At 40.2% G+C, this 13,233-nt stretch overlaps 1 protein-coding gene across 11 annotated transcripts in view; it reads left to right on the forward strand.

Moving 5' to 3' along the window:
• LOC113033075 (ultraviolet-B receptor UVR8-like) overlaps positions 1 to 13,233 on the forward strand; it is a 307,088-nt gene that overhangs the window by 68,652 nt on the left and 225,203 nt on the right. For all 11 annotated transcript variants that reach the window (XM_026186380.1, XM_026186381.1, XM_026186378.1 and 8 more), the window contains exon 5: positions 12,278 to 12,390. In XM_026186380.1, the coding sequence (XP_026042165.1) occupies positions 12,278 to 12,390 (113 nt within the window). The remainder of the gene's footprint in view (positions 1 to 12,277; positions 12,391 to 13,233) is intronic.

Here is a 13,233-nt window from a genome sequence, read left to right on the forward strand (position 1 = left end):
AATGTACATATCCATACATGTCAGTTTTTGTCCAGTGATGGCTCATGAATTTGAGCTTTGCCTCAAGCACTGCTTTGACTCCTTCTTCTTCTTCAGAGTTAATGTTCTGTATTTTGTACTGATTTCAGTATTGCGGGCTTTCAATACATGTCTTCACAAGAGTACCTGACCCACTTGCTTTTATAGTATATGCAAGTACTACATCATGCGTTTTCCGGCAGGCAGTGAGATGTTGTGCTGTTCTGTATGAGGGAAAAATGAAATAAGAAGGGCTATTTTTCTCCCCCATGTAAACAGCTGGCAGCATCCCATGCTTGCACAATTAATGGGCATCTAATTGGCAATAATCATTTTTACTTAAGCAAATATAAAGTAGGCAGTTGCCCCTGGAACAGACAGCTGTTGGTGGAACCTTCTGGCAGCATAGCATGGATACCTGAGGATGTGGATGATCACTTCTTACTGGAGGTGGTCCATAAACTTAAATACCAAACTGCTGGTGCACAATTGATTTTTTTTTTATTTAAACAAATCTATTAACGACGCCGGAGGATTTACAGTATGTAGACTACAAGTGTATCTGATGCGTTAACCATCTCGCACCGTCATACTGTCTTTTAACCTGTATTGTGCCATAAGTTTCTGGTATTTTATGGTGTTAATACATCACCTGGTTAAAATTCAGAGGAAGTAATCACTGAAACTGTGTTGTACACATAACAGCAACTTAGTTAAAAAGAAGTACACGCACATTAGTCTCTGAGGCGGTAATGGATTTTTTTCAGTGATCATTTTTCAGTGATGTCAGGGACTTTTCAGACACTTTGTTTCCAACATATTTGTCAAATTCAGATTTTAAGGTCAGACCTCTGCAGTGTAAATCCATAGAGTTGTGATTTCATTCAGCTTAAAGTTACCCCATCAAGGTTGTGATTCAATAATAAAAAGCTATGAAAAAGTACAGTGCTGCCAGAAAGGATGAAGCCTTGCAGCTGACAGACAAGGAGGCAGCGTGCAATGAATTAAACACAAAATTGCGTTTTTGCCATATAACTCATCTGGCCAGGAGTTTCTCAGACAGGCAGCCAAATAGGACATGTAGAAAAAAAAAAGGTAAAAACGCTACTTCATGTGATACAGTGAAAGTCTCTTTGACATTGGCTTTAGGGTTCTTAATGTAATGCACAAATTAATTTGCATGATGAAGTCTCTTCTGCTTTAAGCCTTCTTCTTGATGAAAGGGCGAATGAGTGAGAGGAAAAAAAAGAGAAAAGAATAAGTGTGTGGGATACTGAAAAGTAATGTCAGCCAACCTTATTATGAGAAGGGAATGGATTAAGGGCATTGTTTGAGCTGGTAGAGGAGGTACCTTCCATACTGCTGCCTGCCATCTTATCTTGTCCCCCAACAGTGGTTTAATCTGTTGGTCGAGCATGCCTGCAAATAATTTCTGTCTGTCAGACAGACAATGGAGCTGTCACCTTGTTGTGCATCACGGATTACTGTACTGTGCATTCTGCCCCGCCCCTACAAAGAGCCCTGACAAAGGACTTAATTGAATGGCTAATTTGTGTGTGTTCCATGTGCGAACATGCATAAACACGAGCTTCAAGTCATCACGAAATGCATGCAGACTTGTTTTCGCATGCATACTCCCATCAGTAAGCACTCGCAAGTGCAGAGAAACAACCGTTCAAACCCACACACAAAGCTGGGTGCGCACACTCCCTATAGGAATTTATTTTGAGGCTACTTGTTCATTTAGTCTGATGTCAGGAATTATTGCTTCCAATCCTTATGGCTAAACTGTAAACAAATTCAATGGACCAGATTCAATTAACTCTGCCTAACCTAACATATAATTACATGAAAGCACAGAGTGAGGAGTAGAAGATAATGGAGTTTTTTTTACCCTTGAACCTTAACCCTACTTTTCCCATTTGTTTATCAAATTAATTTAAGCCAGTTGATTTGTTATGCTGTGGCTTAGATACATATAATCACCCATTTTAGCTTCATATTACACTTGTGCTTAGGCTAATTAATCCGCAATGTTTATCACGCATAAACAGTGATGGCTTTGCATTATACATCTACAGAAGTAAGGGTGTTTTAATTGTTCTCAAAAATGTTAATTATTTACAGTCAGAACAAATATCCAAAGACACATCTTTTTTGAAAAACACTAGTGAATGACTTTGGATGACATTGGTCTTAATGGTGGGTAAAAAACAGACACAGAACAAAATGCCATGATTGGTTTTAACAAAAGGACAAATACATAAAAAAAAAAGATTTTATTTAGTTTTTGAGAATAGAGTATAGAACTTCCCAGTGGAAAACCACGCTATCATCATTGTTCTGAGAAGGTCTGTGCAGGTTTTCTGAAGTGACAGCAGTGCTTCGTCTCATATGATGATGTGTTAAACAAAACACTGCCCACATGTTTGCCTTAAACTAAGTAGCCCTTAACTGCTTGGACAGACAGCAAGCTGTTGCACTTTATGTATTTGTTTATTTTCAAGATAAGGGGCCTCTTTTATGGATAAGCAGCTGACGCTTCCGCTCTGTCAAGCTGGGACAGGCTGAGGGAAGATAAAATAGAGTCTGTTAATCTGGTACTGGTGAGGAGAGAGAGCGATGTTATTGACCTACGCTGGCAGCAATGTGTTTCAATTATACACCGCCATCCATTTGTCAGGCAAGCAGAGCGATGGGCGGGGGCACGGGGTTCAGGCTTGGGTTAGAGTCATTCTCCATCACTTACGATGTGTCTTTGGAAAGCACTTTAATTGAATTACCCAATTTATTCTTCAAGCAACAATGCCCTGGCATAGACCCATCACGAGAGAAAATTAAATGCAAGTTTTAAACTCAGGCAGTTTACATGCTTCACATTTTCTTGGTGTACACATGGAAGGAGATGACTAACTTATGGTGACCGTCCAGAATAAACGTGTTTTGTTAATGTGAGTGCTGTGACTTTATCATGAAAATGTTATCTTACACTTTACACAGGACTTTTTGACACGCTGCCTGTTTGTTGCTAGTCACCCTTGTGAACTATGTCTATTCATTGTGTGACAGGTAAGAAAACACCTGGTGCTTTGGCTAAGTGAGAAATTAGAAGGCTAATACATTCCAAGCAAGTAAAATTTAACTTATTGTGCAGGAGATGCACAACCAACCCTTCAATAGTGCAAATGTTTTGTTGCAGTATTTGCTCATTTGTACAGAGTTCACATATCAAATTAATTTGGTTTCTCATGCAACCGAATGTCTCCATCTGTCTTTTTAGTTAAAACATTCTGTCAGCCAAAGCACGTTGTCAAGTCAAGTTGCGCTGTTACAGTCATGTTTTCCTTTTGTTTCACTGCTTGCAATCTTCCAAGCAGATTTCCTTGAATATTTTCCCCGATATTTGCAAATTGCACGAGGTTGAGTGTGATTAATTCTAATCAAGTTCAATTTATTCTGGAAGAGCAGCTGGAAGAGGCCTAAGTGTTGACTGCATTCAGTCTGCGAGCTGTCTGACAAGATGGCCAGCCTGTCGATCACCTAAGCCCCGGTTCCAGGTGTGGTTGAAGGTGCTCATCTCTGCTGCATGCTGGCCTACTTGCACTCTGGCCCTAACACCTGGCCGTTCACCAAACTCCGATCGTCAGTTCGTCTATTTTCACGAAGACAAGCCTCGCTGTCTGCTCAAGCTCTCTGTGTCTAATCAACAGTTTCTCTCTCCCAGTATCTCCAGAGCTCATCTTGTTAAGGACAAAGAATTGTGGATAAAAATGTACTCTCTATAAGCGTGTAATGTACACCAATTATGCTAATTTGCAGCGTTGCAGATGGCCCAGTGTTGATTGCAGTTTTAGGATCAGGGGAGGCCGTCTGAAATTCGAGTGCGGGAGTCACGTGACACTCATTACTGCACAACCTCAACCAAATATCCCTTTGTCACTTGTCATCCATCTGTGCTTACTATCTTTGACAGATAAGACTATGCAGAACTCTAGGCAGCTGAAGAGCTGCACAATAAGCAACGGAAAAGCACTGTTCCTAGTTTTAATTGGCATTTCCCTAGTTTTGCTGTATTTGGCCATGTTTTCTGAACAATGAGTATCGTAATCTAAAATGTCAGGGGATAAGATAATGTCCTAATGTAGGATTTCATTGCATTTTACAAATTAGACACTGAGAATACAGAGTACATTTTTAATGATGACAGTTAATAGAACCATCAAGATGTCTATTTTCAACTCTTTTCTTTGTCCCTTGGCGTCTACCTCGCTGGGATATGTATAGCTATCAACTCTCAGTATGCTGGCTCCAGGGGCAAGAAGAATCCTCTCGAAAATGCCAGTCCACTATGGGAACTGTGACATTCACGGCGTGCCAAGGTGTGCTGTGCGTTAGAAAAGCATGTGCAGTCAAATGTAAATTCATCATCGTCATCAGCCATGATGCTCTTTGTTCCGGCTATTCAGGCGAGTCAGTTTAGCCCCCATCTTCTTCTATGCCATGCTAAAGTGAGCCCATGCTGATGTTCAAATGAATGGAGTCCTTTCATGACGCCATGGCCACTGAACTCTGGAGGCTGCACATAGCCCTAAGTCCTGCAACCTTTGTGGCAGGGGGTTCCTGCCAGGCATGATTCCTGTTTAGTGAATAAGTGGGGTAATTATGGTGCAGTTGGGGCCATGCAGCAAATGTCACCAGCAGATAAACAGTAGGAGTAACTCTTCCGTAAAAGCCTAATTTATCCACCATGGACCTCCTGTAGCCTGCAGATGAATTAGGAGCAGTTGGGTGTAAAAAACAAACCAGCTTCTCTTGATTTCACTGGAGTTCAAGGATGCATATAATTGGAGAAACACTAGTTAACTGATAAGGCCCCAGGTTAAACCTTACTTTGTCACACACCAAATCTCTCATGCTGGTCTCAAACGGCAGCTGCTAGTTTGATGTGTGTATGCCTGGCATGTGTGGGCGCCTGATGTGTTATGACATGATACAGATTTAACTGTTTCAGGGTGCATAGAAGCTCTTTTCATAGCTGCATTAGATACAAAATGTAACTAGTGGAAGCTATAGGTTCAAAATGACCCCTTGCACATATGGTTTTATGTGTTGCTATTAGAATGTGAATCTTACACTCTAGCCCCCTCCTCTGCATCTCTAAAAGGAAACCACATCCATTGCACTCCATTAAAGAGTGCCCACTCACGCGTGACTACAGGGCGGCCTTTATAACATCATGAGCCTAGGGAAATGGGAGAGTCAGCGAGCGTCATTCCATTACCTGCTGAAATGGATGCCCCTGTATCTCCTCCTTGATTAGCTTTGTCTCGAATAACAATGATAGCTTTAAGTATGTCTAATTGAGGCTGGCCTCACCCTCCCTCTCTCTGTGAAAGTGCTTACTCATTTTGTCTGTCCTTTTAATAATTACATTATCATTTTACGCCCCTGCCGGTTCCTTGGGAAGTGTGCCGGCGCTTGTGTTGAAGTGAAAGCTCATTATTGGAGTTGAATTATGTGCAGTTTATTGATCCCCATGGTGGATTATGGTGCTCTAAGTTAGTCTAGACAGAATAGTTAGCCAGATGACAGAGAGGAAACATAGAGGCCCCAGGGGAAAGATCTCTGGGCTCAGTGAGCAATTAATGCCTGCCAGGTAATGGAATTTAAGTTTACACTAAATCCACCAATGCCTTGGCATTTGAAGTGCCTTATAAAAAAAAACATTAGCCTAATGAGACGGTCAAGGGAACGAGAGGCATTCTTAACACACATTTTCTCTGTCACACACACTTGTCCTTTTCTCTGTTCTACTCGATCTTCTGAGCTCATCCCACACACAACAGCGCACAAACAGCCAACTATCACTGCTCCATTTTGATGCTCCTAATAGAAGGCGTATTGGGATGCATTTTAGAAACCAGTTTTTGTTTGATTGATAATGTTTAGTAGGCTCCATTTTAAAGACAGGCTTCGCTAATCTCCATCTTAGCCCCGGTGAGGCTGTTTGTGTGATAAAGCGCACAGTGAGTGGGGGAAAGGCCAAAGTGCTGAGTAAGAGGCCAAGCAGGACATTCATCTCTATAAAGCTGAGGGTCCGTTTTAAAGCTATCCATCATTATCTTGATGAACAGGGCACATTACCAACAGCAATGCCTCCTACCGCCAGGGCTAGCAGCGTGGTGTCCTTCAGTGGACTTGTAAGGACCTCAGTCTCGTGTGAAGTGACATTTTTTTTCTGCAATGTTATGAACTTTTAAGTTGCATACTTGATGGTAAGCGGTTTACTTCCTGTCTCTATGTTCACCAGTTACTTGTAGATTGAGGTTTCGGGTAACTAGTAAATATGAGCTCAATGTGCACAATTAATTTTGGTCTCTACTAATTCTTGAGAATGGTTTTAAATAGATAATTGTTTTACTGTGTTCACCAGTTAGTAAAGTTAAATATACTCTGAACAGCCACAACGCTTTGACCATTCACCACTTAATCATAATCATGTTGTTTTAGATGTGGTAAGATGACCAGTGATTTGAGTTAATACAGAGAGACTATGAAAATACCCCAATTTAGGATATAGGATTATTAGGACCAATACCGATATTTGGTCATTTCAAAATCGATATATGGGCCAATTTTTTTCAAATTCTATTTTCAGGTGCGTAAAACATAATTTGCAATTTGCATTTTTTTTTTTTGATGGCAGACTTCCTTTATAATGCCAGCATAAATCAAGCTCATGATAATGCCACATTGTTTGCAGTTAAGTGAGAACTGTCATGAATGAAACCTTTGTTGTTTTTTAAATTATGCTAGTGATGCCTTCCTTATTTGATTCACAAATTCAAAACAAACATCATCTAAAGTTTAAGTAACAATAAAGCCTTAGGCCTGCAAAAATTGCTTAAATAAAAGTTACCAACATGTGTCTATTTTGATTTCAAGGGTATAGCAGTAATGAAATAAAATACTGAAATATAACTGTGAAAACTATATACAGTTTTTATCTCTGCACAGCACTGATTGTTATTAGATTAGTTGCTATTAGTCTGAAGGTGATGAAACAACTTACTTGTGTCTTAACAGATTTTTAGATGCAAGGATCTTTGGCTTGTATAGTAGGTGTTTGTAGAAGACCCCAGAATAAAACTAATATGAGAAAATATATGAACTGACAGGATATTTACATTACAATGACACTGCTGTCATAAAATGACATCAATATGAAAATTGTGTGAGTTTGATGTAAATAAACATTTCAAACAGCATCGTGACGTGAATTTTTAATGTGACCTGCAAGTCACTTTGACCTGAAAATAATAATAAAAATGTACCGGACAGATTTTTGTTACTATAGACTATTGTGGCCCTGGGTCAAGCCTCAGCATAGCAGACAAGTATTGAAATTCATGTGTGTTGTTCACATTCATGAAACTTTCTGAATAATAACTTATGTCCAGTGTTTCTTATATTACATTTTTAAGCATATTTTGAAAGGCTCAGCCATCATTCCAAGTTTAGAGTCAATAAGAACTAGAGGCTTAGGTAAACCCTGAGCCATACATAAATTCTGAATGCAGGGTGACACAGCTCAGTTTCAAATACTGAAATTAATATAAATGCTAAATCTGCTCATATTCATGCTCAGCCTAAACCTGCAATAAAATAACTGTCGCTCATTGGTACCCTAATTTTAGAATGAGGTTTATCTTGCTTTGTTTTGATGAACAAATAAAAATGTATTCCTTTTCTTATATCTTGTTTTTTTTCCTACAACAAGTCATGAATTACTCGTTTACTCTCTGCCTGACTCTCCTTACATCAGCTGGTTGTTGTGTTTGCAGTGTTGCCTATTGTGACAAAAGAAAATGAACAATGAAAGTGAACTGACATTACTGAAAATCAGTTTGATCATATTACAACATATCACCAGCAGGGTGTGCTAAAGCATGAAATTGTGTCCACTAGAGTGCCCTCTAGTGGACACAACTTGGAAAAATAAACACTCATAGAATGACTGAAGGGTGTTTCTTCCATCTTTTACCTTTTTTATTTTATTGCCTGTTATAAATGCTGATACCAGTATATTAGCAAATAGCTAACATCAGTGATCATAATACTACTGATGACCAGCAGAGTGTGCTGAAGCACCACTGTTAAAATAAATTTAAAACTCTTAAAGCAATTCAAAGAGTGAATTTTAGTGTGTTGCATGGTGTGTGTTACTAAAAATATTAGTTTTATAACTGCCATAACTCCACCAACCTTCAAATCAGCAGTTCCACTTGAAACTACCGAGCGGTGCAGTAGTCCACTTATAAACAATACTGATACGTATCCGCAAGTTAAAGCACGTGTCAGCAACTCACATACAAAACAAGTTTACCTCTCAATAAAGTTAATGCCCTTGTCACCTTAGCTGAAAAATGTCTTCAGTAACATGTGCTGGTGTTTTGAGACATGCAAGCACAAACACACCCATCACTTGGGGCACAATGCCAGTTGCTAAACTCTATTTTAAATGACAGCATTAATGAGAAATATTGGATAGTCAGGCAGAATGCTGCACCTGTTCATGTGGCCTTGTACATCCTGAAAGCGAATGAGGACGCAAGGAGCTTTACCCCGTAACGAGGCCAATAACTAGCTTAAAGCCTTTTTGTGCATGTTGTTTGCTTTAATGTGTCCTTGGCTCATGAGCCTTGATAATGTTAGTAAATACATACAGGAGTGTGGTGAAACTGGGCTGGAATCCACACATGGAGGAGGAAGGGAGTGTCACCAGGGAGAAGAGAGAAAAGAGAAGTGGATGATTAGACTGGTTTTACTGCTCCTCTGCCGACCTAGAAAAACAGCAGACCTGACCTTGCATAGCAGAACCCTTATATATCTAATGATCTCTGAGTAGCTTAATGATACAATGTTTTCTCTCTCCCACTCTTTCTCGCCGTTTTCCTTCCCTCTCACATTGCAGCTTTTCTCTCTCTTTTAGCACAAGCTTTTGCACACGCACACTAGTCCACACAGACACACACAAAGTACACAGCCTTGAAAAACCCAGTCAGCAGTTTGGGCTCGGAGTCTAGCAAATGAGCTGTCCTATTGAAATAGAAAAGAGAGTGCTCTATGCTGTGGAAAATGCTGCTATGGCAAGGCTTACAGAAGAGGGACGGAGGGAAAATTACTTGTTCGGACAAAGAAACATGAGAATGTCCTTTCACTACAAATGTACCAATTTACATTTGGACGGGGCAGATTACATCCATTTCTTCTATACTTTATTTCTTTTTTAGCCCTTTTTTTTACCACCCTTACACCTCTTCTCATTATCATTCATAAAACGCCACTGTAAGTGCAGCGAGAGAGAGAAAAAAAAATTCCGATTCAAAAAAATTACCCTATTTTTCATTGATTCACTGTTCCTTTATCTCGTCCTAGGTACTCCATTGGTTTTTAACGCTCCAAGTGTAGTTGGACTCCTGCAGTTTAATGGTGGTAGCACCGTTATACAGCTCAGTTGAATTGTATCAAAGATGACTAACCAGCCATAGTGCCATTCCTACAGCGGGGTACTAAATACTGTGTAGCAGTACAGTACACACCAATAGGAGTGCATTTTTTGAGATGATGGGTCTTAAGTGATTGATTTAACTTAACGATCAAGAAATTTGACCACTGGGAAGTTTATTAAAAAAGAGAAAGAACACATTCTGGCCTTTTTGTCATTGTATAGAAGGAAAACTTTGGCTTAAGTCATTCATTTTTGGGCTTAATTCCCTCTCTTTGACTACTTAATGCGTACACCTCCGCTTTGTCCTGGTATTCCCCTTTCTTGCTGCACGCGGTAATTAAGATTCCATTTTCCTTTCAGTACGAACGTTAAAGTGGAGGGTTATCATTGGGCTTCTGTAAGCTCAGCCAATGAAACACCTATAGTGACCTCTCTGATTTCCCCAATAGGGGGTCCTCCCTCCCAATAACCCTCTCCCCCTCTTGGCCATCTTGTTGTGTGGTCTCCTCTCTTCAGTTCTCTCATTACTCCCTGTGTGAAGGCCCGGGCGATGGGTGGCATGGGAGGAGTGGGGCGGTTGCAGAGGAGGGCTTCTGTCCCTGGATGAGTGAGTGTGGATAAGAAGTTGTTTGAATTCATAATTGTGCTCTTGTGAAGGGGGAGATTTGTAAAGCAAGGCTGGGTTCATTGTGTGGCAGTGCGGGTCCGGTGGAGGGTGCGAGCTGCTCAAAGCTAATGTAATCTACGCTATTAGAGAGGGTTAATTAGCTGCTGAACTGGAGCCTGAAGAGCAGGCAGAGAAGGAGAGGCACGCAGAGTGAGACAGAGAGAGAGAGAGGGAGACGGAGGGCGGGCGGGCGGGCAGTAGGGATAGAGAGGTCTTCAGGGAGTCATTAGAGACTGCTTGTTGTAATACAGCCACACAGTCAATAAGGCTTCTCCTCTGAGGAGTTAGAAGAAAGGCGAAGAAAGGCATGGTGGGAGAGAGAGAGTTTCACACCGAGCTTGTGGACGTTAGCAGCTCTGCCACTGGACACATGCTAGGGAAATTCTTCCAACTTGTAACCTTGTAAAGGTTTTTACCGACAAAATCTGTCGTAAATCGATCAGTTCTCCACAAAAATGTATTTTTATAACACACCGTTAAATTGTAAAACATAATTTCATCATTGGGGTCAACTTTTTTTTCTTCTTTTTTTGTTTTCAAAACCAAAAAAATGCTCTGAAAAGTCAAAGTGTTTGGCTTCTGACTTTAAATACTTTAAATGCCTTATTTTTACTTTTTATTTATTTATTTGTGACTTCTTGCTGTCACGTCTTTTGTTATTAATTATTCCCTTTCACAGCTAGTAAGCAAGAAAACAAATCCCAAACCCAACCAAACAAAACAGAAATTGCACTCCAGGTTTCAATGTAATGAGTTAATTGTTTTTTTAATCAATATCCTTTAAGAAAGCATGCGTAAGTGTTCTGAAGCTCATCTATTGACCCACAGAGTTAAGTACCTAGAGCAGCTTGGTTCATTTACATAGAATATGTTGTTGAGTTGAGATAAAATGACCACAGATAGAGAGCAGACATCACATAGTTTCAGTGAAACTTTGGGAATTCAGTGTGGAAACTTCTTATTCCAGCATAGTGAGTGGTCTTATTAGTCTATGTTAACATCCACAGAAATTAAGAGTTGCAAAATTTCAGGATGCAAAACTGTTGATTTCTTGAAAATGCATTAAAATGCTACTAATGCTAAATATTGGCTGTAGAAACCAAACCTGAAGAAAGAATATCGTATATTCCCTGCCTGCTAATTGTTTACATTGAACACAAAATGCATCAGTTTAATTAGACTACCAGGCCTGCATAATTTTATGTTCTTTTAGTTTAGCTTCTTATGAGTGTGCAAAGCCTAGCCTTAAAGTAGCTCATCTGAAGCACTGCAGGCCCCTGGCTAGCAGTTATATTTATCACCGTGTCCTCCAGTAGTCCATCCTATGCTGCCATGAGTCGCTCTGAGCAAAACTTCGCTTAAGACGGGTAGTTAGTGTCTGCTCCCTTGACAGATTTAATGCAGATTAATTACTTTCCCTGGCCCAAGCAATCCATTTTTGTGTGTTTGTGGATGTTTTTAGCTTTTTTTTTTCTTGACCTTGGGGTGAAGTAAGACAGAAAGACAGAGAGAGGAAGGAAAAAAAGCCCTCCACACTAGACTTATACTCTCAATTTAATAGCCGAGTGAGGTGTTTCTCCTGCATCATCAGATCAATGGAGAGTAAATAGCCCGCACTTCTTGTTTCACAGAGCGGTATTGATCTTTTCCTCAGCCTCGGCTTCCCTTTCCCCAGCATCTCATGTCTTTCAACCCCTGGGACTGTGCTGATTGCCATAGATTGGACAAGCTAACAAGCGCATGATGAGGAACCAGGCTTTCTTTTCTTCTCATAGGCTGTTTCTTTTTTTTCCGTGTGGCACTGGCATGAACACACTCAGACAGACATACACAGAGGGACTTAAAAACATCAGATCTACACAGCTCGGCACCATAAAGGAATATGCTGTTTCTTTCTTGTTCCCTCTGTTGTGCCTGTTGTTCTGTCTTCATCTGTACTGAGAGGATCTGCTGTAGCTGTGCCCGTCTTAGGGATGTTTGCCAGACTGATGGAGTATACCTACTTAACTACACAATAACAGCAACCCAGAGATACTCAGAGTGTTTCTTCACCTCACTGGGAACTTTATTTTTTTTTCCAGCTGGCACCGTGTTTGTTCCAGAATCTTCCATCATCTCTGAAAATATCTCAAGTGGCCTGCGGAGAGCGACACACTCTGTTTGCTCTGGAGGATGGCAGTGTGGCGGCATGTGGGTAAGTTCGGTGTCAGTGCAGCAGACAGTTTGCCGAAGTCCAGATCTAAGGGGGATAGGAGGAGAGATAAGGAGGAAAACCCCTCCCCACATTCCATCCAGCTGATATTATTGCATAGATAAATAAGGGTTTGAAAAATTGTGCGTGTATGAGGATACGTTGATGAGAAATCATTGGCTAATTAAACTGTCTGTGTGTGCGGGAGTGCACTTGATTACATTTCTGTGCCTTTTCATTTCTTCCAAGCGTATAAAGTTGTAATAAATCTTGCTGGGTGTGGGTGAGACAGGTGCATGTGTTGCTGTGTGACTTAGGATCAATAAGAAGTGTGTTTATTGAATCCAGCAGTCTTTCCGTAAGGGCGGGGAAATAAACCAACTGGAATAAGCGATCAGATGTGCTTTTAAGGCTCATTACAAGCCTGTGTGGCATATAGATCTGCTTTTAAACAGGACCTTAGATTGGCTTATGCTTGAACACTGCAAATATTATACAGTATCAAAATTCAGAACCATATTAGAAAAACTTTAAATTACTTAGCTCTCTTGTTATTTATTTCCATGTTTATATGGCAATATGAATTTTTCTTTAGGGTATATGGTTTTATGGTAGGCTAATAGTGCCTGAATTGAGCAAGTTGGAATGATTTTGTTTCACATTTTTCTGTCATTGTCTTCCTTTTTATTTCTTTTCTGGTAACATGAGCAGCTGTTTGACCTACAGCTTGTCATTAAAACTGAAGACAATGAGCATAATCACAAAGGGGAAAAAAACGTTTTTTTATCATAAATAATCAGGACAAATGTATGATCAAGGGCTGTGAATTGTACATTGTGCAACAAC

The sequence above is a fragment of the Astatotilapia calliptera genome, chromosome 12 (assembly GCF_900246225.1).
Source record: "Astatotilapia calliptera chromosome 12, fAstCal1.2, whole genome shotgun sequence".
Taxonomy (NCBI): domain Eukaryota; kingdom Metazoa; phylum Chordata; class Actinopteri; order Cichliformes; family Cichlidae; genus Astatotilapia; species Astatotilapia calliptera.